Genomic DNA, 14881 nt, shown 5'->3' on the forward strand with positions numbered 1-14881 from the left:
TTAAATTGCCTTCGAATGAATGTATTCATTCATCCTGTCCAGCACTCCCCATGTGGTACAGTTATGGATTTCAGATATTTGTCATGGTTTGTTTTTCCAACTTCTCACATCTTGCACAATGTTCTGACTATGGAAGACCTCAATGCCTCAAATATTTTGTTTAAAGGTCCAGTGTGTTTTCTGTTACAGAGGAGATATAGTTATCCATTCTGATATGAAAATCTTTTTATTCATTATCAACCACAGTCATGTGTTTCCATGTTATCACATGATCTGGAGAGATTTTCTGTGAAAGGACCAAAGTGAAGAATCAAATATGCTGGTAAAAACATGAAAATATTTGTTTGACATGTTTTGTTCTTAGCCTTGGTAAAAGAGGACATTACTGGTACCTTCCTAATTTATATCACATAAAGTTTTGAAGATAGTTTTTTTCCAGTTTTTTTTTTTTTCTTTTGGAAGAGAAGAAAACTGATAAGGGTTTATTGCCTTCCTCAGCTATTCTGTCACCTTTTTTAGTGTAGCTACAGTACATGATGTCTTGAGCAACCTATGCAAAAGGGCGAACATCACAAGAACAAGCTTTCATACACAAGTGTATATAATTGTAAATAAATAGACACAGATCATGCCCTCAGTACCACTCAGTCTATAGCTGGTCCGGACTCTTCTACCAGGCCAGTCGTTTCAGAAGGGAGCGGTCCACTCCCAGGGGGGTGATGTATCCAGGACACGTTATAAGATCTGCAGTCTACAGTGGCTCTCTGGGGACACACAGAACTGGGGCCACATTGTTCACCCTTGTCATTGTGCACAAGGGTTTCCCATGGATCAAATGTTACAGACTTCAAAACCAGAGGTCTCAGCGCACTCCTAGCTGTTGTTCAATAGGCACGATGGGAGACGAGGCTGCTCACACACGGTTTCTCACTGATCTGAATGAGACCACACTGGACGGGGTCCCAGCGGCACATCATCCATATGTGCAGGAGGAGGGCAGTGATGGGAGTATGACAGGAGGAAGGAAACAGAGAAAGCGTGAAGAAGAGTTTACAGCACAGGAAAACAAACTTTCCATGCATGCAAACACATGGAACAGAATTTTTTCCTGCACCAATGATATGACTACAATATCACAATGAAACACCTATAAAAAGTCCCCAAAGTATCGAAGGGCACGGATAATAGCATGAACTAGTCTCAAGTGGGAAGAGTAGCCAAAGACATATATGCTATTCAAATATCATTAAGTACACTTCTTTCTACAAGTATACATCTACACCACTAAATACTGCTGACTCATATCTCACAGCTTGATCTGAGGAATCTTTATACATTCTGGAAAACTGGTTTATGACCATTTTTTGTGATTATATTGTGTTAAGACATTTCGATAAGACGAAAACATGGATTGTCTCATTTGGATCATCATGGCACAGAGGGGGTGAGTTGTAGCTTCAGTATGTGCTTTTTGGCCTTAAATGTTCTGATGTGTTCATGAGAGGGAGGACATATTAACTCTGATGTCTTAGCTTTGTTATCTTCTTGAGGATAAGAGAGTTTGAAATAAAGATTGCATCAGTTCTTGATGTGCAGCTATTTCTGTCTCTACTGTAATGTTAAGCATTCCTTCACTTCTTTTATCAGTCATCCTCATACTGTCATTTCCACTTTTGTGTCAATATTGACAATACATATCACTTGACTGGCCTATGCGCTTATGAGGGCAGCAGCAATACACCATTCCAGACAGGTATCTTGACAAGACATGATCATTATGTTTTGATTTCAGAATAAAAAAAATACTGACTGGTCATGAATTTTAGCTTCATCACACCACTTTGTGATCACACTAACATTATTCATCCTGTAAACCCATTAAATCCTTAATTGGAGAAATCTGATTTTGGTGGTCACCAGAGAATCTGATAACTGGATTATAAAATGAAAACAGATCCAATCTGCTTGTGAACAGAGATAGAAAGAGCAGTTTAGAAAGAAAAAATATAAATCTGAAATCTAAATAAAAAAATCTGAAAATCAACAACTCTTCATAAAAACAATGCAAAAAAAAAAAAAAACCTAAAACAAAAAAATAAAAAAAGTTGACTTTCTGAAATAAAAAAGAAACACCTGTCAAAGTGCGGTTTTATTTTAAAGAGCCCTTTTATGTGTTTAGGCTGCCACTAGCTCACCTATATATGTCCCTTAGAAGCAACACAAAGCAGTTTAATCTCTATTAGAACAATTTTCTCCACAACTAAGTTGTTAAAACTACGGTAGCCATGTCTGTCTATGAGGAGTGTACAGACTGCTCAAGCTGCAGGGACAATGGTCAGAATTTTACAGCATCGTTCGTTTCACATCATAAAAGGGTTTAGTTTCCTAAATAACCAGCACCCTGTGGTGCCAAGGGGAATGAGCAGAAACCCGAGTGAGCTTTTGTTACAGATACACTTGAGGTTCTCAAAAACTAAAATATGACACCCTTCTTTTTTGTGTCATAAACAACTGGCCAAATAAGCTTATCTCTCTGTAAATAAAAGATGAAAGTGACTAATGACAATAGAATAAAAGGACATACAATAGCATGAAGGCAACTGGTATCGCACCCTTTCTCAGTTTGCTCTCAATTTCAGTGCTCCAATGCTGAACTTTCCTTAATGTCATCTGTGCAATAGAGTCAGTTTAAGTCTCACCGCCTTTATACATTGTGCTATAAGGTATTTACTTAGTTTGAAATAATGCTTTGTATTTTCTCAGACTTCATCAAGTTTTGTTTTCTTGCTTAGTTGTGTAAGCCTTCAAGCGTTCATGAACTAATTCATTACCTCCATCTAGTGGAGGCAGCAGTGAAATAGATATAAAACACTACAATATGCACTGCAATCAATTTTGTTACAGCTCCTTTAACAAAATGATATGCAATTAATATTATTTTTTATGTTTTATGTTAAGATAAATAGCTACTGGTTGAATTTAATATTTACTGCACCGTATGAAAGGAAGTAGATTTCCCCACATGTCAAAATGTCCTTTGATTTATGGTCCATGGTGTAAAGTGGTTTATTTTCTTTGGTCAAATCTTTCTATTTCTAACTTCTGAGGCTGAAAAAACAAATGAAGGCTGCTTGTTTATCATGAATATTATGTGTTCGCATTTGCTCACAGACCTCAAAGACATATAGGTGGAGATAGATTTATGCTATGTTTCCTGGTATATGTCATCTTGAGGTGTCTGTGGATTGGGGTCTAAGGGTCAGTAGCTGAGTAATTATTAAAAGACAGGGTCAGTATAATTTCTGCAATGAATAATGGACTTTACATCACTCACTCAGGTTTATACTGATGATATAATGATATGATTAGGACATAATGGCCTGCATGGCCACATATCTTTTTATTTTAATCCATGACAGAAAGAAAGTGGGAGGGAGGGCAGTTAGGTTAACTAGGGTTTAAGGTGAGGATGTAGGCTGACAGATGGCCTCACTAAGCGCTTGATAATGCTGGCAGGTCAGGAAAATTAGCCTTGTGCTGCAGAATCAAGATGGAGACAACACGACAGAGCAGTCAGATGCTGTAAATTAACTAATAGACGACTTCTCTGTGATGATTTTGTAAAGACTTAAATGTACTTTTTTTTTAATCTTGTCATAACGAAAAAGAAGATGGCGCTGATGGACAATCTTCTAAAGGACTGGATAGAATCTATGGACATTTTCGGGTCAGTTTGGATGGAGGCACTGGGGGTGTCCAGAGCAACTGCAAACTGGTCTATTTGTCTGAATCTTGTGGAGCATCTGTGTCTGGATCTGCTGAGCCAGATGGATTTTTTATTGGAACACCAAGACGTCTGCTTCAACGTACTGGGCCCACTGCTTGCTGATGATCCATATGTATGGATAGACCTCTACAACTGAAATGTGTGGACAAGAGTCAAGATCCTTGGTGTAGTCTACTTTTTTGTAGTGGTTATATTGTCATACTTGTACTCATCCATCCTAAAGCAACACCTCATGAGCACCACACACACACACACACACACCTAATCCATGTATATACACGCTCCCTTTCTCTTCTATTGATCACCACACTAGCATTGGTCAGGTTAGCTAGTTCTTACCAACTATCCCCTCCTACAGCTAACCATGCTAACTTTACTCACCGGCTAACTTCGGTTCCCCCCCAAATTCCGGTTCCTCTTTACCCTGATTTACTGCTGAATCGTGCGTAGGTGCTATGTTACCGTGCGTACTTAAAGAAGAACGTGGTGATACACACCAGGTAATAACACGACCAAGATATACGATGTAGAATGACCCGATCGTTATGGAGAAATAATCCAGGTCGGGTTCATGTCTGTACGTGTTCCAGTTAAGAATATGTCCACGATGTATAATCCTCATCCTGCCTGGATTATTTCTCCATAACGATCGGCTCCTTCTTCATCGTGGCCGTATTATTACCTGGAACACGCATTAGCTTGTATCCAGAGTTTGGATGTCTTCTGTGGACATCACTGACAACACGGTCCAACTCCTCATCAGTCACAGCTGAATACAGGTCTGTCTCTCTGCACACACGCGCGCGCGCGCGCACACACACACACACACAACATTAACAACGAGTAACGTCCCGGTCCTTGTGTGTGTTGTGTCTGTATTTCTTCTACATCTACATCTTTGTGCAGAAATAAAGCCAACATGTTAAATAAATTCCTCTGCCCCCCATGTCATTTTCTCTGTTACCTGACTGCAGCTACAGCCCTCTCCTCTCTGTCTCTTCCTTTTTGATGGAGCTGCCAAACTCTGCTGTTCCTGTCAAAGATAACGTTTTGTGTCGGCTTTAATACAAGCTAGGCTAATGGACGTTAGCATTAGAGCTGGCCAGTTAGCTTACGTTACAAGCTAACGGCCCTGTTTCTTACCTTGCTCTACGTTTCTCGTCCCAAATTCACCGTCACCGCCTTTTTAAAAAACATTTGTAAAGAAAAATTCTCAACCCTTTATTTTCTTACTGTTCTTTCTTTTCCTTTCTGATCACCGGACCGATGCTGACCGGACATTTTCCTACCGAACTTCAGAGAACAGACAACAGGCTAGCATAGCAACAGTAACCAAGGGGGGCGGGGCTTAGCGAAGGATCGGTGGCCAAAACATTTGTTGGGGGTTACAATTAGGAAGAATTAGGAAGAAAACAAGTTAGAAACTTTTGTAACTTGTTACTTTGTTACATAATCTTAACTATCACTAAAATATTTGTGTTTTTTTCCATAAATAATTCATCTCAGTGATTTGCTCTTTTACTGGTCTAGTCTGTGGTCGGGTCCTGTCTTGGTCCGTTCCTGGAGGGGTGCCGTCACCCGTCTGGTCTGGTTCGGCCTAGGTCCTGGGGGGGCGCCGTATCTGCATTAGCCCAGTCCATTACTCGCAACCAATTAACTCCGTAGAGTTCAGGTGCCCACACCGGGAATGGACCTTTACATATCATACATTACATTACATTACATTACATTACATTACATACATTTAGTTACATCACATGCATTACAACATTACATCACATATACATATTAACATTATCATCACTTAACCCCGGGGCTACATTACATTGTACATTTACATCAATTACATTGTATATTTACATCACCTACATTATACATTCACATTACCTATCCTAGCCGGGAATCGAACCCTTCCCACCTAGGTGCGGGTCGGCAGCGTTGCCGCTGCGCCACAGCGCTGCTCGGTTTGCCGCGTACATTTGCGCTACTTCGCCATTTGACATTTACGTCACCTGACCTAACCGTGATGACGTAAAATCCAAAGTGAGCTGGGATTGGCTCCAGCACCCCACGTGACCTCTTCTTCTTAGCTCCGAGTCCACGCCTGTTGATTTGTTTATCATTTTTATGAGTAAATAAATACCATGCTTTGTTGCTGAATTTCTGTTGTGTATATGCTACAGTTTAACTGGTTGATCGATCAATGACAATTATGTTGACCTATAGCTTATTTTATGGGCATGTCGTGCAAGAGATAACAGATCATGTGTAGGCTTTCAGGGAAAAATATTTTAAGTGTTCAGTGAATGGATCATTGACTTTCGTATAAATCATGCACTTACACGGAACTAACCCAGGGCATAAACTAATTCCAACCCAGTTTCCCAAAGGGTGGCCAGGATGAGCGTTTATCATGTGAGTGTACGTTCATTATGGTAAAATGGACAAACTGGTGTTCAACGAGTTCGTGAATTATGAAAAATACGGACACTATCCGGTGGGTGTTTCTGAGGAGCAGAAATATGTCATTCGCAGGCGCTCTGCCTGTTTCCAAATGAAGGGTAAGCAATAGTAACGTTGTAGGTCAAAAATAATGTCATCAATTCGTCAGTCAGCATGCTAACCAGTTAGCTAGCAGTCCATTTCGAAGCGACTACCTAGTGTAAGTGATCCGGCAGTGAGGTTTACTTAACGTAGGCTACACTCGCACAGATATGCTAGCTGGCATCCATTTACACAAAGAATGGCCGAACAAATGCATTCTCAATTTATTTTGTTATATAATAAATACCATACAAGTAACCTAAAACATTGGCTTGTTCCATTTCGCTTTCCGTACAACCAGCTGTGTTTTTATTTGCGTTTCTTCTTTAAGTACGCACGGTAACTTAGCAACTACGCACGACTCAGCAGTAAATCAGCGTAAAGGGGAACAGGAACTTGGGGAGAACCAAATCGGTTGACACACCGGCCTTGTTTTCAGCCACCTTATTTAGGACAGCCGCCTCACCTGGGTCTTCTTCTGTCGTGGGATGGGAAAACTTCAGAAAACACTAAAATACTGTCGTCTGTTTTCGTTTCATGTCCCCTTCGTGCTTATCGCTCGCCAACTTGAACGGTAGACTGATCAAATAATGTTAGAGAAACGAATGATTTCGCGGGCTTTGTCAGTGTGTGTTGTTGTTGCTTAGCAACACGTCACAGGCCGCAGGCGACGGAAGCCCCAGATGTCTAAAAGTGATTAACACAGAAGGGGCTAAAGAGTGAAAGTGCAGTCATAGCCATATTTTGTAGCATTGCAATAAATTGTCCTTAACATATAACCAGTGGCAGTTGATGATTACTTAATCTCTATTATTGACTGTTATTGTCATCATTTTTGTTTCACAATCTACACGCTGTCAGATCAGCATTTAAATGAAGTAGCAAACTCCTCTGAGGACACTGGAGTCATTCAGCTCTAACAGTAAAGTCAGCATACTCTGTCGCTTTGCTTTAAGCAAAATGCGTAGTGTTTATTTTGAAGCAGCTTATGAGAACAAACTCTGCCATCATAGCGTGTTAAGTATGTTATACAAATACATTTCCTATATGTCTACAAGCCATCCTCTACCTGAGAAGATTAAGTCCCGGTTGTAGGTTGGGTAATCCTACAATACCCAGAATGCCTTGCTCCACTAGCGTGAACGCTCATTACACAGTTGCGGAATCTAATTTCAAAGGTCGTGTACTTGTGACAGCCTCACCTTCAGAAGACCACAGCGCCTGTAAACAAAGCAGTTTTTACTTCAAGCCTGAGAGGAGAGGCCGAAAAGGTAAGAATCACCTCCACTCTAACAAAAACACACTGTTTGTGTTCGGAACCACAGAGGGAGCCACGGAGACAAAAATGGACGCTAGCGCTCAGCAGCTCCCTGATAAACACAGTCTAAGTGTCACTATTTTTACCCTTCGAGTTACAACACAGAAGTCACCAAAGCCTCAACACTAAGGCAAGAAACAGAGGAAAATAAATGAATAATGATTTTATATTGAGGATTTCTCTCCTACTTCCTTCCCTGCCGACCTCATGATCAGTTTATGTATGGGTCACACTGTGCGCCCCTGTGACCCCGCATGACCAGACCTGACATTCTCCGTGAAGCGTGTCCCCTGAGCGTAGTCTCCTGCAGCCTGCCATGATGAGCCCCTGACACCAGGCATCAGTCCTCACTATGAGTGGTGCTGCTCTTGCTGTGGTGGTTGTGGTTGTCTTCTTCCTGGCCCTCTACCTCCTCCAGCGTTATGGAGATCTTTGGAAGCAGCAGCGGATGGTCCTGTTTGGAACACTGCTCTCCTGGTTCCTCTGCTTCCTCATCATCTTCATCCTACCACTTGATGTCAGCACGGTATGAAATCACAGCAGCTCTTTCATTATGTGTGTCATTGTATAGTATAATTTTTTTAAAGAGTGTAAAAAGTGTTTTATTTTTTTAAACCAACCTCTGTATGAGAGAGGTTTTGTGGTCACTTACTCTACTTTCTGGTGCCTTACCGTTATTATTGCTATGTGGTGAATAGCCTTCATAGTGTGTCTTATTGAATCTTTACCTGCTCCTCACCTAGACTATCTACAAGCAGTGTGTACATGACAATTCAAACAACCTCACTCCTGTTCCTCAAGAAGGACGCAATAATCACACGAAAGCCAGCTCATCTCTTTACTCACCTATGAGGTTTTATTTTTCATTTTTTGTCAGAAAAAAAAATAGTTTTATAGCACTATAGTTCGCATATATCAAATCCAGTGTGTCTCTTTCAGTGTGCAAAAAATATGTGAGGAGCCCTGGAGTTACATCCCAGATGGCATCCTCCCAGTCTTTTGGAGAGTTGTGTACTGGACTTCCCAGTTTCTTACTTGGTGAGATCCTCAGTCACTAACCCAAACCTGGACTAAAACAAGTGTGTTATCCACATTTCGTTATATAGGAAATTGCGTTTTACTATTTTGGCTCAGTTTTGTCTGTATGTGTCTGTATGTGTGTGTCTGTGTGCATGTGTGCTGTGTATAGGCTGTTGATACCCTTCATGCAGTCTTATGCACGGTCGGGAGCTTTCTCCAGAGTTGGAAAGATCAAAACAGCTCTCATTGAAAATGCAATCTATTATGGCACCTACCTCCTTATCTTCATCTCTCTGCTCATTTATGTGGCTGCTCATCCAAAGTGGAAACTTACATGGTGAGTTCAGTGTAACATCATTCATAAAATAGCCAATGGAGCCAAATTTTTTAGCGCAAAAAAAAATAAAAATAAATTAGAGTAAAGAAAAAGAAAAAACTCACTCCCTTTACACTTTGTTATACTGGTATTATGCCATGCATTAACAAAAAGTATTGTTTATCTGTATTTGTAAAACTTGTGCAGGACCGAGCTCCAGACGATTGGTATTACAGCTGCCAACACATGGGGCCTCTTCCTCCTAGTGCTGTTGCTAGGCTACGGCCTGGTGCAGATCCCACGTTCCTATTGGCTCTCATCTTCCCATGGTTACCTGCTCGCCAAAACCTATTTCAAGACAGCAAAAATGGCTACTGAAAAAGTATCAGCTGAAGAGAACCTAGCTGATGTTATCGAGGTGAGGTTTTCTGAAAAATTTCAGTACTGTAATAGTTAGTCAGGAAACACAGTCAACATTTCTTATGCAGTTTTGGTTTGTCTGACTTTTATTTTGACTTGATCAAGAGTAAAAGTATAATGTATTGTGTATGTAGGAAGTGGCAGCTGTTCACAAATCTGTCAGGAACAACCATTCTCTCAGGAATTGTGTGGACACCATTTTGACCAAGGTCAGAAACACATGATCAATTTTTTCCTTAGACACACAAACTCACAGTACGTTGTCCTTTTTTGTGTACATGAAAGATTTCATGTGCTTCAATGTAGCTATTTCTACTGTCAAGTTCTGTGACACTATCTGATTTTAATGTCCTACCAAGTACCAAGAAGAGATGGCAAGTGTGGAAAGCTCTTGTGAGGAACAAAACATTTTTCCAACCAAAAGAGGATTAATTAAGCTTCATAAAAAAGTAATTCTCATTACCACTCTTGCACTATTAAAGCACTAATATCTATTTGCCCCTAATACTGTGTGCCTGTGTGTGTTCCAGGTAATCTCTGCAGTGCAGAGATGTGGTCAGACTCAGGTTCGGTGGTCTATCTTGTTAGACGAGGCTTTTCACCTCGAAGATGTAACTAAAAGCCAGAGCAGCCCTGTTAAACACTTCGTCCATAGCTTCCCCTCAGTGCACCACCAGAGCTACATCCGAAGGTTTATCTACACTCCAACTGTGGGTGAGTTCAGTCACTACCAGCATCTCAAATTTACCCACAAAGTTATTAAATTAATTAGGGCTGCACGTGCATCATGGGGAAAATTATGAAAAACTGAATGGCAGTAAAAATTTTTTTCTTCATACATAGATAGTTTGAACATTCCTCTAACATTTGTATTTATGGATGTGCACATGTGTTGCAGAGTGGTACTGGGAGTGTGTGTACAGGCAGGCTTTCTACAGGCTACTGGCCGTGCTCCTGTCTCTCCTCTCCGCAGCCATAGTTTGGTCTGAGTGCACCTTCTTCAGCACACAACCTGTCCTCTCTCTCTTCGCTGTCTTTATTACTGTGGCTGAAAAACAATACAGTTACATTTGTATTGAGGTAAGGAGGTGAACGATGTGAACAGAAACACAAATAACCAACATATTTCTATGATGTTTGTATTTTTATGAGTATTTTTTGTTCATTATATATGCAATTGCCATAAAAGTAAACAAGTAGAAAACATGCTTACATTATTACATTGTTAATAATTAATAATTATAGATCTGCTTTGAACAAAAAACAGTTTTTCTCAGCACAATATGCTAATGCTCATTCCTCTGCCCGCTTTGTTTTGCTTTTTTTCTCTAGATGGTGTGTTTCATCAGTATCCTCTTCCTGTGTGTGTGTGTCTACTCCACAGTGTTCACAATAAGAGTATTCAACTACTACTACCTGGTGCCACATCACCAGACTGATGCTTACAGCCTGCAGTTCAGTGCAATGTAAATCCTTCACACTTCCCTCGTTATGTTGCAATCTCAAATATGTCTATAGACATAAGGTGGTTAGATTAGTTAATAATTAAAATGTAAGTGAGTGAGTAAGGGAAAATTGCTCACTAAAGTATAAGCATGGTAACAACTTGCAAACTTGCAGTGTTTAACTCTTGTGTCATGATATTAGGTTTTTTTGTTTTCTTTTTCCATGTAGGCTATTTTGTCGCCTGACTCCTCCTTTGTGCCTCAACTTTCTGGGTCTGATTCACATGGACTCCGCCATCTCACACCAGGACAGAATACAGACATCCTACTCTTCTGTGAGCTACACGCGCACACGCACACATACACACATACATGCTCATGCTCTAGCCAATACAGACATTCATAAACAAACTCCCATCACAGATAAGAGCCATACAGGAAATAGAAATGTCTTAATGACCAAATGGAGTGATACAGCACCTCCTTTTCGTGTGCCTCTGTCAGATCATGGGCTCTATGCATCTGCTGTCTTTCATATCTGATGGCTTCTACATCTATTATCCCATGCTGGTTCTGCTGCTTTGCTTTGCCACCTTTTACAAGTAAGACAATCACCACAAATAAGTCAGTACTTTAATTTAGCAATCAAACATGAAGACTGGATTAAAATATACTGAACTTTTGTTTGTATGTATGAAGTCTTTTTTGAAAAATTTGCCAATTGTATCTTTTTACATCTGTATCTATATCTATAGAGTTTGTGTATTCACTTAACATTACCTTTCATAAATGCCAAAAAGGTTAATAGGTAATAGAAAACAAACATTTTGCCACAAATAGGTGCAAGAGCCTAAAATTCAAATGGCAGTTATTGTTCTTGATCTGCAAACAACCAGGGCTAGATGTGCATACTACAAACCTTTTTAAGGACAAATAGGAGTATACTCAATTCTCAATTTTGCCTGTGCTTGCTGTGTTGCTTCACTCTGATAAAATTGTCAACATGATGATGATGCAGCTTGTTTTTTTTCATGTTGCACATAAATATTTCTAATACTATATTTGAAATGGCCTTTGTATGCAGCCTTGGATCTCGCTGTTTGAACCTCCTGGGCTTCCATCAGTACCTTACTGACGATGACTTGGCCTCCGACCTGGTGGATGAAGGCAGGGAACTCATCAGAAGAGGTCATTTAATCAGAAACTTAATTGCTCCCGATTTCTGATGTTTTTCTTCTCAAAAGTGGACTGAACAAGACTGCTGTATGTATGTAATGTATGCATACCAGCTCACATTGATCTTTCTCATTTAAAAGCCTCTCTTTTTCTATTAATCTTCACCGTTGCTTATATGATACAGCAGGTTATTTCTTGGCCCAGTCCGATACTATGTTCCCTACACTTCCTTTCACATTAAGTTACTGAATGTGTTAAATCAATAATGATCAATTATAATGTATAAAACGCCACATGGTATTTATTGATATGTTCTACAATTGGTACATTTTTAGAAAGAAGGAGAAGACAGAAAGCTGAAGATGGAAGCAATCAGAGATTGGTAAAGATTTTTCATTCTATCATATATTATCTCATAATTTTCCTATAAGCCAAGACAATCTACCCCTCTATTCAATAAATGGTTTTAGAGGGTTCCCTGATATGTATCCGGGTATTTACATCTGTTTTGTTTAATATTTAAGATCTGGAGGGAGCGGTATGGAATCCAGGGTCTCAGTGGGTCGAGCAGAGCTGGCTACGCTGAGTTAAAGGATACCAGTCCTGTAACAGAGATCAATAGAAGTGGTAAGGTTGAATAAAGTTGAATATCTAACATCTATACTAATACTAATATATCTTTGTGTTTCTCATCCTGACAGCTGACCCCTAAACTTTGTGTCACTGTGTTCTATTTATGGAATTGGCACAACTTGGTGCCTCTCTGTCCAATGCTCCAACATTATTTTACCATGGATAATTAAACATCAACTAAAAAAAGTAACTTTGGAAGAACTTATAAAGTTAATTTCGGTGTCATCTCACATATGTTCTCATTCCAATGAACGTTGAGTGATTCAAGATCATTTAGGTCAATCAAGAAGTATTTGGTTACAGTACACCGTATTTAGATTGTACTTTGTCATTCTCAGGTATCACATTCACTGGAAGAGATGGAGAGATGGATGAGCAGCAGGCAGGTTTGCTGCTAGACAACGCCGGTGACGAAGATTCGCCAAACATAAGGAATGATTCTCTGTGGTAAATACATTGAACATGTTAATTGTTTGATAGAGACTGCAGAACGACAAGCCCCACATCAATAAATCATATCATGCCAAATATTCTTTCTGTCACTTACTCCACTCCTCTTTGTTTGACACAGGAGAACTTCAGGAGGACGTTACCTGTCACTGTCACCGTATAGGACAGGCATCTTTGATGATGTTTGACTGACTGAGGGCATGGAGGAAAGGAAAAAGCTAGTACATGGTGGAAATAATATTAAGTACTGTATATTTTCTCAAAAAACATCTGTACACAAAGGATTAGCAGAGAAACTGTCTGAGACATGTAACCTACATGTTATCTGGTAACAGAGGAACAGGAACACTGTATTTAAAAGATTTGTATTTCAGGTGATTTTTCTCTAGTAACAGATTTATAAATGCAGATTTGTAACTGTAAAGGGGTTTCATCAGCCAAAAACTCAATACGTTTCTGTCCAACCTATTTAAACCCAGAACACTCTTGCTGTGAAGCAACATTGCAGTCATATATGTGGAAATGTATTGTCATCAAAACAACAGCAAACATTTAATTTATTAATTAAACAATGACTGTGCCAAAAACAAAATGAAAGCAGTTTACATGGTCTTAACAGACACATATTGGCTTAATTTTATAATATTAAAAATATTTTTTATTTTTTTATTACCTTGGTACAAAGTAATAAAACATTATCTTTTTATAATGTTTTAAGTATTGGATTGTATGTAGTACTTTCAAGTCATGTAACACATTTCCATTGTTAAATTAAAAACTGACGTCATGAAAAGTGACAGAACAAAATAAAAACTAGCATACAAAATATTGTTATTGATAAGAAATCACAAAATTAAGTTATATTAAAAAGTGTTTATATAATCTGATGTGATGTAAATTCAACTTTAAATTTATTTCATTTAATTGAACTATCTCAATTTAATACAGTTAATGAAATAAAAATTTACCCAGCACAATTTAAATAAATGTCATGATTTCATTGAACAAATTTTGCTTCATTTAATTTATTTTTACTGTATGCAATTTGATTAATTTGAGATTAATCAAAATGATTTAATTTAGAAAGTTAAAAGTATTTTATTTCTTGAAAAATATGTTATATTAATAAATAGTTTATATGAAGGTTACCGTTTGATGCATTGTTCAAGATTAGCCTTAAAACTAGTGTACATTTGCAGTCACTTTACTTGACAAATGCGACAAACAAAATCATCTATTCAATCATCAACTATTATACATAAACAGAACATTACACACAAACATACACAGACAGGCTAAAAAACTTAGACTTAAAGGGACTCTTTTAACAGTCCCTTTAAGTCTTTTCCAAGCAGCATATGAAAGCACAATTTAATGGTATCAAGAAGGGCATTCACTTGAGTTGTGAGCGACAAAAATAAGGCACACTGTCCAAAGGCAGTAAAATAGAAAGGAATAAGTATTTTTTTCTCATTTTATTGGTTGGCCTCCAACTTTTACTGTGTAAAATGAAAATAAGTGATACAATTTTATCTCAAAAAAGTTTAAAATTAAAATTATTTAATTCTAATTACTTTATTAAATCAATTTGTCAAATAAATCAAAAGTTAAATAATGAAGACGTACAGATTTGCACTGTAATTCTTTGAAAGCCAGGAAGAAGAATTTTCTATCCCATAAATTTGTAGTTTGACCCCTGAAAAGAGGAAAAGACTGTCTTAGGGATTTAAACCAATACAAATTGTTATTTAAAGATTTGATAGTATCTATCA

The 14881-nt window shown here is 38.6% G+C and overlaps 1 protein-coding gene across 4 annotated transcripts; it reads left to right on the top strand.

Annotated features, from left to right (window-relative positions):
• Positions 1 to 7468: 7468 nt before the first annotated feature.
• Positions 7469 to 14071, top strand: LOC115048864 (LMBR1 domain-containing protein 2-B-like). Of its 4 annotated transcripts, none has more exons than XM_029510677.1 (18): positions 7469 to 7602; positions 7865 to 8175; positions 8393 to 8502; positions 8589 to 8687; positions 8839 to 9006; positions 9193 to 9403; positions 9540 to 9614; positions 9753 to 9854; positions 9936 to 10119; positions 10304 to 10485; positions 10738 to 10871; positions 11080 to 11185; positions 11355 to 11452; positions 11935 to 12038; positions 12362 to 12408; positions 12551 to 12653; positions 12998 to 13106; positions 13231 to 14071. In XM_029510677.1, the coding sequence occupies exons 2-18, from the start codon at positions 8002 to 8004 to the stop codon at positions 13295 to 13297; spliced, it is 2073 nt and encodes a 690-aa protein (XP_029366537.1). In that variant the 5' UTR covers positions 7469 to 7602; positions 7865 to 8001; the 3' UTR covers positions 13298 to 14071. The 4 variants fall into 4 exon arrangements, 3 of the variants coding, with proteins under 3 accessions (XP_029366537.1, XP_029366538.1, XP_029366539.1); XM_029510678.1 differs by having other exon boundaries at positions 9765 to 9854; XM_029510679.1 differs by lacking the exon at positions 9753 to 9854.
• The last annotated feature ends 810 nt before the right edge of the window (positions 14072 to 14881 follow it).

Source organism: Echeneis naucrates, chromosome 9 (assembly GCF_900963305.1).
Source record: "Echeneis naucrates chromosome 9, fEcheNa1.1, whole genome shotgun sequence".
Classification (NCBI taxonomy): domain Eukaryota; kingdom Metazoa; phylum Chordata; class Actinopteri; order Carangiformes; family Echeneidae; genus Echeneis; species Echeneis naucrates.

Excerpts from the sequence above, each read along its gene's own strand:
- LOC115048864 (XM_029510677.1), top strand. The coding sequence starts at position 8,002 with ATGAGTGGTGCTGCTCTTGCTGTGGTGGTTGTGGTTGTCTTCTTCCTG. Across the intron at positions 10,872-11,079 it reads AGCCTGCAGTTCAGTGCAAT|GCTATTTTGTCGCCTGACTC; the intron begins GTAAATCCTTCA and ends TTTTCCATGTAG. Across the intron at positions 13,107-13,230 it reads ATAAGGAATGATTCTCTGTG|GAGAACTTCAGGAGGACGTT; the intron begins GTAAATACATTG and ends TGTTTGACACAG.